Source organism: Hipposideros armiger, unplaced genomic scaffold (genome assembly GCF_001890085.2).
Source record: "Hipposideros armiger isolate ML-2016 unplaced genomic scaffold, ASM189008v1 scaffold_141, whole genome shotgun sequence".
Classification (NCBI taxonomy): Eukaryota; Metazoa; Chordata; class Mammalia; order Chiroptera; family Hipposideridae; genus Hipposideros; species Hipposideros armiger.
The window spans coordinates 1,222,878-1,233,877 of NW_017731491.1; the positions used below are offsets into that span (position 1 = coordinate 1,222,878).

The following is an 11,000-nucleotide window of genomic DNA, read 5'->3' on the forward strand; positions in this document are numbered from 1 at the left end:
GCTGAGGCGAAGCGGCCTCATCCTGGTGCCTTCCACAAGCCCGTCTGGCTGGCCTGGGAGTGGGTGCCTGACCCTGCAGGTGAAGGCTGGAGGGGCAGAGCTTGCTTGGCCTGGAGGGAGCGGGGCTCTGGGAAGATGGGTGAGTTTCCTGAGCCTGACCCTGGTCTCCCCTGACCCAGCTGCTGAGCTGGAAGCTAGACTATAGGTCCTGGTGTCCACCTCCTCCTCTGCCCTGCCTCGCCCTGTTTCTCTCCGAGTGGCCACGTTGACAGAATCCTCCAGTACCCTCCCCAAGAGGGAGGAGAGGCAGGCTCTTGGCAGCTCCCTGTTCCCCCCCACTGCCATCCCCACCATGCCTCTCACGCCTGTGGTCTGTCCCAATGACAGGCTGGCTTTGGTGTCCCAAGGGAACCCAGGCCAGAGCATGTGGACGCACTTGGGGAAGGGCAGCGGGGAGCCAGCCCAGGATCGCCACCGTGGTCACTGGCCTGGGAGCCACAGGAAGTGGACCCCCACCTCCCCACCCCAAGTCAGACAAGACACCTGGCTCAGGGTCTGATCACAGCCCATCGCTCTGCCTTGCGTTCAGTACCCTGCGCACCTCTTAGGATGACAACTTCAGTATCCTGGATTTACTGTCCTTGTTGTTAAGACACACTTCATTTCTGTTAGCCCTCAAAACAACTCTGGGCTTCAGGGGGAGTCCACGCCACCACGCAGAACAGGCCCAGGGTGCCAGACCCTGGGCTCAGAGAGCCCAGGGGACAGCAGTTGCCGGAGTGAAGGAAAGGGCAGAGGAGGGACAGGAGGTCGGACAAAGGCTGTGCCAGGGAGGTGCGCTTCTCGGGCCCTCTGGGGCCTGTGCTGTGGAATTGACCGAGTGAGGCTGAGGAAAGGGGTTCCGCATTGAGGGGCTGTGGAGAGGGACGTGGAGGCCTCGGAGCCCTGGGGACCCTGGTGAAGACTGATTCAGAGGTGCCCGCTGCTATGTCCCAAAGTAGCACGTGAATTGCTGGGCTGTGCCTGTGCCTCTCCCTCTACGGAGCCCGTAGTTCTGGTTCTGACTGGTTAACCCCACTGTCCGTAGATTGGGCCACCACAGGCCCCTAGTGTAGATTGAAGTAGCCCATGTGAGGGTGAAGGGGTGGCAGCAGAAGTCACCAGAAGACTTTCGGGCCAGCTGGGTGGTTGAGGGCCTGTGGCATAGTGGGAAGACTGGCCTACCATCAGAAGGACCCAGGTTTGAATGTGGGCCCTGTCACCTTTAGGGGGAGCAGGATAGGGACCCCAGACTTGCAGCTACCTCTGAAATCCCAAGCACTGGAAGGTGGCCATGAACAGCCCTCAAGCCAGAGGGAAGGAAAGTGCTCCGCTCACCTGCTCCAGGCTGGGGAGAGGGGGCTCAAACCTCTCAGAGGAGACCCCTGCGGACAGTCCCAACATGAAGGTGGTACCCACCACAGGAGGATGCTCAGTTGGACACGCAGCATTTTCCCCTGCCCTCAGGTCCTCAAACCCTCTCAGCCCACTGCAAGACTGCTGGGGTGGTTTCTGTCCTAAACATGAGGCTGCTGAGGTCCAACCGGTGAGATGGCCTCCCCAACCACCTCCCGACCCTCCCTGAGAATCTGCTGTCTCCTTAGGTGCAGACTCTCAGGTGGGGATGCAGGATTCCCAGCAGGGGGCCAAGATTTTGTTGCAAGGGGCCTGGTGGTTCTCTCCGGTCAGCTGATTCTCCCTGGGAGACAGAGGTCTGAATATGCAGACATGACCTGACCAAGTCCAAGTGCAAAGGCAGAAGGACATGACTGAGCTGCTCCCAGTGGCTGTATGGCCCACTCGTTCAGTATGTTCTGTGGTCTATTTCTGTCTGCTGCCTGGCCCCCACCTTGGGGGAGCCCCACTGTGTGTGTATTACCTATATAATGAAGGAGGGGCCCTTTGGGGGTCTCCCCTAGCCTGGCTCTTTGCAGCCCCGTCTACCTCTCTCCCTCAGGTGACCTGACGTCCCCCAGATGCCTGCTCTGCAGGGCCAGTGGTTGACAGCTATGTGCTGGGACTGGAGGTTGAGAGAGGTCAGGTGTCCCCATCCACTGCCCTCCCAGGGGCTGGCTCCTCTGCCCCTAGCACTAATCTAATCAGGAAATAGCAGAGTCCACATTTCCCAGGGGTTATAAATAGCCACAGCAATTCAGGCAGCATCATTTCTCTGGAAAATGTGCCATGTTCCTCTCCATTCCTCACCCTCCCTTCTCTGTATTTAAATGACATCCTGAAATAGACTTGGTTTCTGGAGACTGCTGGCCTCCTGGGAGACAGAGCTTCATTGTTGGGCAGCCGAGGGGCTGGGCAGGCCTCCCTGTGTGGGTACCAGGGCACACCTGTAGAGGGGATCAGGAATATGGCAGTGGTGGGGACTCCCAGTAAAACTCAAAAGGGCCACCTTACCCAGACCTGGCCTCGGACAGGCTGGTACATGTGAAACAACAGCAAATGGTACCGGCAGGCTGCAGGGGGACAGGGTCTAGAGCAAGGGGCAGAGGGGAACTAGAGTTATCCAGGAAGGCTTTCTGGAAGAAGCAGGCCTAGCACTGGGCCTTAGCATCAGGAATTGCTTTTCCTATCTCAGATGCTCCCAGGGAAATGTGGGGCTTTTACCTAGCAGCTAGAACAGAAGAAGTGGGGAGGGAAGGAACGGGATTGTACTGGCGGCAGCCTGCCAGCTCCCAGGTCTGCCCATGGTGCCAGACCATGCACCAGGAGCCCTGATGTCTCCTTTCTACATAAATAATGGTAACAGCATTCGCCATGGTTTCTGAGAGGTGCAGACGCCAGGCCAGGGGCTTTCCACGTTATCTTGCAGGTTTCGCAGAGCAGGTGAATCAGGGAGAGTTGATTTCTGTCCCCCAGCTCTCACTTTCTAGATGTGTGGCCCTGGGCAAGTTCCATGTTCTCTTTAAGCCTCAATGTCCACATCTGTACAATGGGAGAAGCTATAAAGGCTTAAACCTCACAAGCTGTTTATGATGAATAATTGAGATGCTGTATATGAAAGGTGTATAATAATAGTGCCAGACTTAGGAGATGATCGCAATAGGTCATTTGCTGTTACAATTTTTCATACCAACCCTCTGAGGTAGGTAGGGACACCCCCACAAGGAAACTGAGATTCAAGGCGGTTAAGTGGACTTGCCCCAATTCACGTAGTTGAGTGGAAGAGCGAACATTTGGACTCAGATCGGCCTGACTCAATCGCCATACTTTGCCAGGACCATAGAATTGGCCTCAGGTTCATGCTGACTCAGAGAGAAAGGTGTGCATTAAAAGGGGTGATCACAGGAAAGGATTTGGGGGGCTGGGCGAAAAAGGGGAAGGGATGAGGAAGTACAAATTGGTAGCAACAAAATAGTCATGAGGATGTAAAATACAATATGGGGAATAGAGTCAGTACTATGGTAATCACTATGTTTAGTGCCAGGTGGGTACTAGACGAATCGGGGGCTTCACTTTGTAAATTATATGTCTAACCCCTATGCTGTATACCTGAAACTAATATAGGACAATATTGAGTGTCAACTGTAAGTGGGGGGGGGGAGGTAAAAAGTACTTATGAGAACATGATAGGGAAAAAAATAGGGGGTGGTCACTTTAGAATGTGTGTCCCCAGGGTGGCATCTTCCTCCATCGACAAAGAGCAGCTGAGATGTCCGTACTCCAGGTGGCCACTGCTGGGGGACAGGGTTGGGGGCAGACCCAGGCCCTGTGTCCAAGATCCAGCATTCTGGATGGGAGGAAGGTCCAGTGAGGGTTTGGGACAAAAAGAAGTTTGTGGGGGGAGGCTTCAGGAAAGTGAGGCCAAAGTTGGGGCTTCCTTGGGGACCCAGCAGGACACTTGGCCCCAAGCCAGGCTGGTAAGTCTCACACGCTTTCCTGTGTGTATGAGGGGGTACTGGGTGGGGTCGTGGGGTGCTCAGTTCTCGCCACACTGCTGTTCTTTTCTCCTGTTTGCAATTCCATCCCTCCTCTGGGCAGGAACTAATTGCTGAAGGCTGGGCCTGGGCCAAAGCTGGCCCAGATGCAGACCCCACACTCCATCAAATGCTTGGGTGCCACCTGTCCCTAGCGGCTTATGTGCGTGACAGCAGGTCACCTCGAGCTCTAGGTAGCCCCAGGGCCCAGCCCACCCTGGGCTGACCCGGATCCAGTTTTCCTCTGTGATGGGGGGGCCTGTTGGAGCAGCAGTGTTCAAACTGTGGTGCACACGTCCCTGGAGTGTGCAGAGACTTCCCCAGGGGTACATGGCAGGGAGAGTTTTAAGAGAGTCAATTGCAGATCCTCAACTTCCATGGGTGCAATTGCCAAAAAGCGATCTTGCTGTGAGGGCTTTCACCTTCACCCCTCTTCCTCTGCAGAGACCTCCTGGGGTGCCAGCAGAGACGCCCCGCTTACAACGTTGGTGTAGGTGTTGAGAAAGTGAAAGACTCTAATGGCCGGGTTACAAGTCCTTTCCCAAGTCCTTTCCCGTTCTTTGTTTTCTGCAAAACTGATGGAAATTGTCAGCTGAGAGGTCATTTAAAAGAAATTTTGATAATAGGTATATATGCAATTTAAGGCAAGTAACGAGGAAAGAGATTAAAAATGGCATACCATTGCTAGAATAAAACTGTTTTCAGCCCCATCTACTTATTTATGTGAACAAGATGTTTCATGCTTTACATCTTTAAAAACACTAAAACAGTTAAGAACAGAATTGATGCTGAGCCCTGTTTCAGCCTAGCAAAAAATGATATTCATATACATACATGAACTAAAACAGAAAAGTGTTTTAAGAGATGCAGTTCCACCAAGAGGGTACTTTGTCGCCGAATATTAAAATTTGTGATGTGTTGGTTAATTTTTTTGATTGTGTACTGCTGCTACACATTGTAATAACTAAAACAATATGTTTTGTATCTTTGGGGCCTTGTGGTCTTAGTGATATTTCCATTTATACAGATATTTTTGTTGAAGCAAAATAGAATAGGGTGATGAATAAAAGACCTTAAACTAGAAAGATACAAACTAGGACAACATTCTTTGAGAGAAGTAGAATAGAAGCATAAATTCAAGGAGAAAAAAACAACACAATTCAGGGTTTCTCCAAGGGAAAAAAAGAGCTTGTTCATGTCTTTTTTAAGTGGATGATGGTGGGTATCAAATCACTATGGTATTTGGATTTCACTGAACACATTTAAAAGAATGAGGTAACAGTTTTATTTTAAGATGTAAATATTTACATTGTTTTGGAAATTCTATTCCTTGCAACTATTTAAACTTGCTTTGGAAATATTCAGATGTTGATTTAAAAATGTGCCGGGGAGTGCATAGCTTTTCAAAATTATTTTGTGGGTGCACAAGAAAAAACAGTTTGCAGGCCACTGGGTTAGAGAAACGGAGTCTTGTCTAGTCCCCTGTGAGAGATGCCTCCAAGCCTCCCCTACTGTCCCCTCCTCCCTGCGGCTCCTGCCCAATTTGGGGGGTCACAGTCGCAGAATGTTAGCTTCCTTGGGGGCCAGCCACTTACCCCAAGTTATCTCACTGCATCTTCACAACAATCCAATGAGGTGGGTTCTGTTACTGGCACAATGAATAGATGAAACAAATGAGGCTTAGCGAGGTTAAAACTTCCCAAGGTCCCCCAACTGGAAGCGGCGGAGCTGGGGTTCAGACCCAGTAGCCTGACTCCGGAGACTGGGCCCTTCGCCTCTACATTGCACTGCTTCCCATTCAGCACCCCCACAGCACTGGCTATCTCCTCTCCTGTGGACTCCAGTTCAGGTGGTCAAGCAAGCTGCTTACTGTTTGGGAGCCTCAGTGTCCGCATCTGTGAAATGGGTGATCACCCCATCTCACAGGGGCGTGGTCAGGAGTGAATATGATGTGATGGGCAAAAGTGCCTACCAGCATGCCCTCCCTCCTACACAGAGTGGGACAGGGTGGAGGGCATCTTTCACTAGCCGGGGCAGGAGGGGCTGGAGACTGGAGCCACCCTGAAAGGTTGATTTCAACATGAGCATCAGGCCCCCATTCTGCCTTCCTGACCATTTTTTCTAGCCTATGAGCAGTTGGTGACCAGCAGAGAGAGCCCTGGCTTGGTCTCAGAGCTGTCATCTCTTCCTCACTCATGTTCTCTTTCTTTTTCTCTCCACAGTTGGATCCACAAACTGTAGAAACCAAGAACTGGCACACAGACGTGATAGAGATGAACGGGGTGAGCCGGAGAGATGGGGAATGTCTGCACAGTGGGTGGGCAGCCCAGCCTCCGGCTGATGTCCTCAGGGTGCTGTCCTGCCCCTGTCCCCTTAGCTCAGTCCCTCTCCTCTGCCTACACCCTTCCCACTCCCACCCTGCAGGTGTTTCAGTGAGCCCCTGGGTGCTAGAGATGGGCCTTGTTTGCAGTCCTGGGGAGGGGGACCCTCGTTTTGGGGAGCACTCCTCAAGCACTCATGCCCTGCCTCACCCCCAACCAGATCAAAGTGGAATTCTCCATGAAATTCACCAGCCGAGATATGAGCCTGAAGCGGACCCCATCCAAGAAGCAGACGGGCGTCTTTGGTGTGAAGATCAGCGTGGTGACTAAGTAGGTGCTGCCTCCGGTGTCCGATGCTGGCGTTCGCGGCCTGGGTCCCTGCCAGCCCCTGTCTTCCAGCCCTCCCTGACAGCTTCTGGCCCCTAATCAGTCACCCTCCAGTTTAATAGTCATGATGGCCAGTTTAGAGGCCAAACGTGGCCCGCCAGAGATGTATTCCCTGTCTCACATACTGCTTTAGGAATAAGTGAGCCAGCATTTAAACACTGGGAGATTGCATGTGAAAATCCTAGCCCGTCAGCTTCTCGTAATCAATGGGAAGACTTGACAACTGTAGGCCCGCATTTTGACTTGGCAGTGACAGGCTAGACTCCCAAGGGTGGCTGGCTGCCCTTTGGGACAGGGCGTGCATCCTCAGCTCACCACTATCCCCTCACCTCCAGGACCTGACCCACATCTCTTAAGTAGGTTACCTGCTGGGCCTTCCATAACATTTGAACCTGACACCTCTGTTCTAAGGAACATTCTGTCCTCAGCGTCTTTGGGCTCATCTCCCAAAACTTCCTCCCACCTTTGTCCTTTGCTGTCCCTCAGCACATGGGTCTCGGGCGGGCTGTGTGGGGTGGGGACGGCGTGGTCTTTCTCAGCCCTTTCCTTGCTCCCTACCTCCTGATCCCAGAGGCTAGAGCTCTTCAAGGCCAAGGTACACGGGGAGGGGGCTACATAGCTGTCGCTGGGGAGGCCTCCCTCCACCCTCCCTCACATGCTCTCCCTCTCCCCCTCCAGGAGGGAGCGCTCCAAGGTGCCATACATCGTCCGGCAGTGTGTGGAGGAGGTGGAGAAGAGGGGCATCGAGGAGGTCGGCATCTACCGGATATCAGGGGTGGCCACGGACATCCAGGCGCTAAAGGCCGTCTTTGATGCCAGTGAGTGTGTGAGGCCCAGCCCGGGCGGCAGCGGGGAGAGGGTGCTCCCGCAGGCTCATAGAGGGGGTAGGACAGCCCAGTGGAACCGGCAGGGCCTTTTCCATGGAGAGGCCCCAACTAGCCGATGTCAGAGGAGCCTTGGTCTGTCAACTACAAATCCAGTGGCATGGGGTGCACCATTTTTGAGTCCCTGTAGCAAGGGCTCTTCCTGCATTTTCTCCTGTAATCCCCCTCCCCTCTGATTTCTTGTCCATTGCTACAGATAAGGAAACAGGCTCAGAGAGGCCAAGTCACTTGCCCAGGACTACCCAGCTTGTAGGTTTTGAGCCTGACTTAAACTCAGATCTTTCTGACTCTGGAGTCTGAGTTCCTGGCTGTCTTGCTAGCTCCTGGGTACCTAGGGGCTGCAAGGAAAGGAAAGGCTCCCCTCTGCTGTCTCCAGGGCCCCAAGTGTCCTTTGGGAGCGGCGTTGCCGCCTCTAGCCGCCTCTGGCTGCACACTCCTCGGTAGTGGACTTGATCTTTCTGGCTCTTCCTTCTCCCATCTCATGAATTCAGGCTGCAGCAGCAGCTGCAGCATCTCTGGTAGTCAGGAAACCGGAACTGGCCAGGCAGTGCTGATTCCACGGGAACTGAGAAGGGGCCCATGGGTGTTCTGGAAGCCCGTGGGGGGTGGCTGGGGACGTGTGGACGCGCGGCTCCTCTGTGCAACCTGGAAGCTGAGGCATTGTCGGAAAGTGATTTTCAGTGTAAAAAATGTACAATGCCTTCCGGAGAAGAGCTTACCGGTAGGGAGACTCCACCAGGAAGGAGGGTATGTGACACGTGGCACGAATGTGGATCCTAAACTCCAGCTGATGAACTGTGCTCCCCTTGCCCTCCCCCACGGAGCTGAGTCACGGACCACCTGTGGGCACTACCTGCATCCTGCCTTTCTGGGGGAGACCAGACCAGAGACGGAGTGGGTGGGGGCACTGCTGGCGGGTGAAGGACGGATAGGGGATGGGATAGAGCTGCCCAGCCTGCTGAGGGCTGCGTGGGAGAGAGGTGGCTCAGGCCCATGTGGCCCCTGACCTCGCACCTCCCCTACAGATAACAAGGACATCCTGCTGATGCTGAGTGACATGGACATCAATGCCATCGCCGGCACCCTCAAGCTCTACTTCCGGGAGCTGCCCGAGCCCCTCCTCACAGACCGACTTTACCCTGCCTTCATGGAAGGCATTGGTGAGGCTCTGGGGACCTGAGGGCTGGGCTGCGCCAGGCCTCCCGACCAGCAGAGGAAAGGGCTACTTAAGAGCCTGTGGCTTCCCTTGCTCATTGATCTGCCCAGTGCACCAGGGCACATGGCTGAATGGCCAGCGGGGGCGAGGCGTGGCCTGCTGGGGCCTGAGCCAGACGCTGGACCCTCTCTCACCTGCCTCTCTTCCCCCTTGTCCTATGGGCTGCCCTCTGTGCTTCCTCCTTGGACACTGACCTTCTTGCTTGGAAACCTGGCTGTCCAGGGAAATCTACCCGGAGGTGGGTGGTCAGGGGTCGGCACCCCAGAGCCAAGGAGAAGCCTGGTTAGCGCTGGTGTGCACTTGAGATGGCTGGTGCCGAGCCTTCCAGAAGGAGTACTCTCTCATCTCTCACCTGTGCCATAGGTGGGAAGGCAGCTGAGGGCCCTGGCTCGTGGGGCTCTGGCCTCCCCCTACCTGGGCCATGTCCGGTCCTGGGTGCATCCCTCCTGCCTCTTCTCTTGGGGCAGATCAGGGCTTCAGCCAACACAGGAAATGAGGAGTGTGCCCACGGAGGTCAGCTCACTGCCGTACTCCAGCCTTGGAGGTGGAGAAAGAGAAAACATTCACGCCAGTGTCATCGTTGCCTTAAACTTAGCCTTGCATACTGGGGATGTAGAATGGCACCAGTTGCAAAGGTGTATGCAGTGAGGGGAGGAAGGGTGTCTGCTCCCCACAAGCCTGCCTCCTGGCTGAGGTACAGGTTGTGGGTGGGGCCTCCTGTAGGAGCCAGCCGTTAATAGCCCACCCTCGGGAAGATACCCAGCCCTTCCCTGCAGGGTCCGTTTCCCTGACCCCAGGCAGCCTGGTCTCTTCCTTAGGGTCCCACAGCCTCCTGACTAGGGGGCGCTGACTAGGGTCTCCCTGCTCGGGAGCCGAGCCTCACCCTAACCCCTTTTCTCTCCACAGCCCTGTCAGACCCTGCTGCCAAGGAAAACTGCATGATGCACCTGCTCCGCTCCCTGCCCGACCCCAACCTCATCACCTTCCTCTTCCTGCTGGAACACTTGAAAAGGTAAGGGCAGGTTGCCCAGGCAGGCCCCTGCTGGGGAAGACACACCTGCTGTGGGGCCCACCTCCTCATGGGTGCAGGTCTCTGCGGGGCCATCCATAGCAGGATGAGGGTTTGCTCTTCATATTCTTGCACTCAGAGTCTTCTGTTTTGAGAAATATTTGGGTCCTAAGAGCAACCTCAAATATTGGCCATAGAATGCTTAGAAAGGCAGGGTTACAGCCAAGGAGTATAGATGGGCTTTATAGTCTGTGGGTCCGTCAGTCAACTTAGCATATTTTATATTCTTCTTTTTTTTTTTAGCTGAGCCATCCTGCCACCTGTTGGCAGCTCAGTGGCAGCTCAGCTCGGGCCAGGCATCGAACCGCTGTTGCTCAGAGCTCACACTCTTGAGCGAGCTCTTAACCAACTGAGCCACTCGGCTGGCCCCAACTTAGCATATTTTAAATGGAAGGAATAGACAGCATCAGGGTGCACTGCAGGCAGTAAGCACACGTGCATCTCCTGTTTTCCTGTTTAGTTACGTACACCCATGTGTACTTCACAATGTAAAGTGTGTTTTTTATTGTGGGTCATGTGCAAAAAAGTTTGAAACCCTCTGGTCCTGACCACACCTCATCTAACAGATAAATAGGGAAACTGAGTCCCCAGCCCAGCAGGGACTTGCTGTGCTTAGCAGGGCTCTGTCCTTAGAATCCTCATCTCCCAAATCCTAAGCTAAGCCCCTTCCCACCTTCTCCCACACTCTTTCTTTAATCGGGTCAAACCAGGAGCTACTCGTTGATGCCTGCAGCATAGTTCAAAATGAAACGAGCCCCAAAGGTAGCCTTATCACTCACTTTTGAGCCTAGGACTGGTCTGGGGTAGGAGTGGGGGAGGAAAAGTCCCCGGGTGTCCCGTAAATCTGCCACCCAGGACTGGGTCGCCGAGTACTGTGGGCCAGGTCCTCCCTGAACTCCAGCCCTCCGGCCCAGGCTCCCAGCAGTGGCTCTGCCAGGCCAGGCTCAGGAGGGCCAGCGGAGACCTGGAAACGCTGTTTTTCCCATCATGAGACATTTTCCCTCTGGTTTGGCCAGGACCAAAGCCCCAACCAATTCCCACATAGTTTGGCGAGCACTGTGGGGAGGACACACAGAGGAGGAGTGGGAAGGGAAAATTCATTATGTTTTCTACCCTGGGAACTGGGCACAGTCTGTTCCAACATCTGGACCCCTG

At 54.3% G+C, this 11,000-nt stretch overlaps 1 protein-coding gene across 1 annotated transcript in view; it reads left to right on the top strand.

The window, feature by feature from the left end:
* The window catches only part of ABR (ABR activator of RhoGEF and GTPase), a 218,876-nt gene that overhangs the window by 203,317 nt on the left and 4,559 nt on the right, over positions 1-11,000 (top strand). The window contains exons 17-21 of the mRNA XM_019650398.1: positions 6,191-6,250; positions 6,510-6,619; positions 7,355-7,494; positions 8,586-8,720; positions 9,683-9,788. Of these exons, the coding sequence (XP_019505943.1) occupies positions 6,191-6,250; positions 6,510-6,619; positions 7,355-7,494; positions 8,586-8,720; positions 9,683-9,788 (551 nt within the window). The remainder of the gene's footprint in view (positions 1-6,190; positions 6,251-6,509; positions 6,620-7,354; positions 7,495-8,585; positions 8,721-9,682; positions 9,789-11,000) is intronic.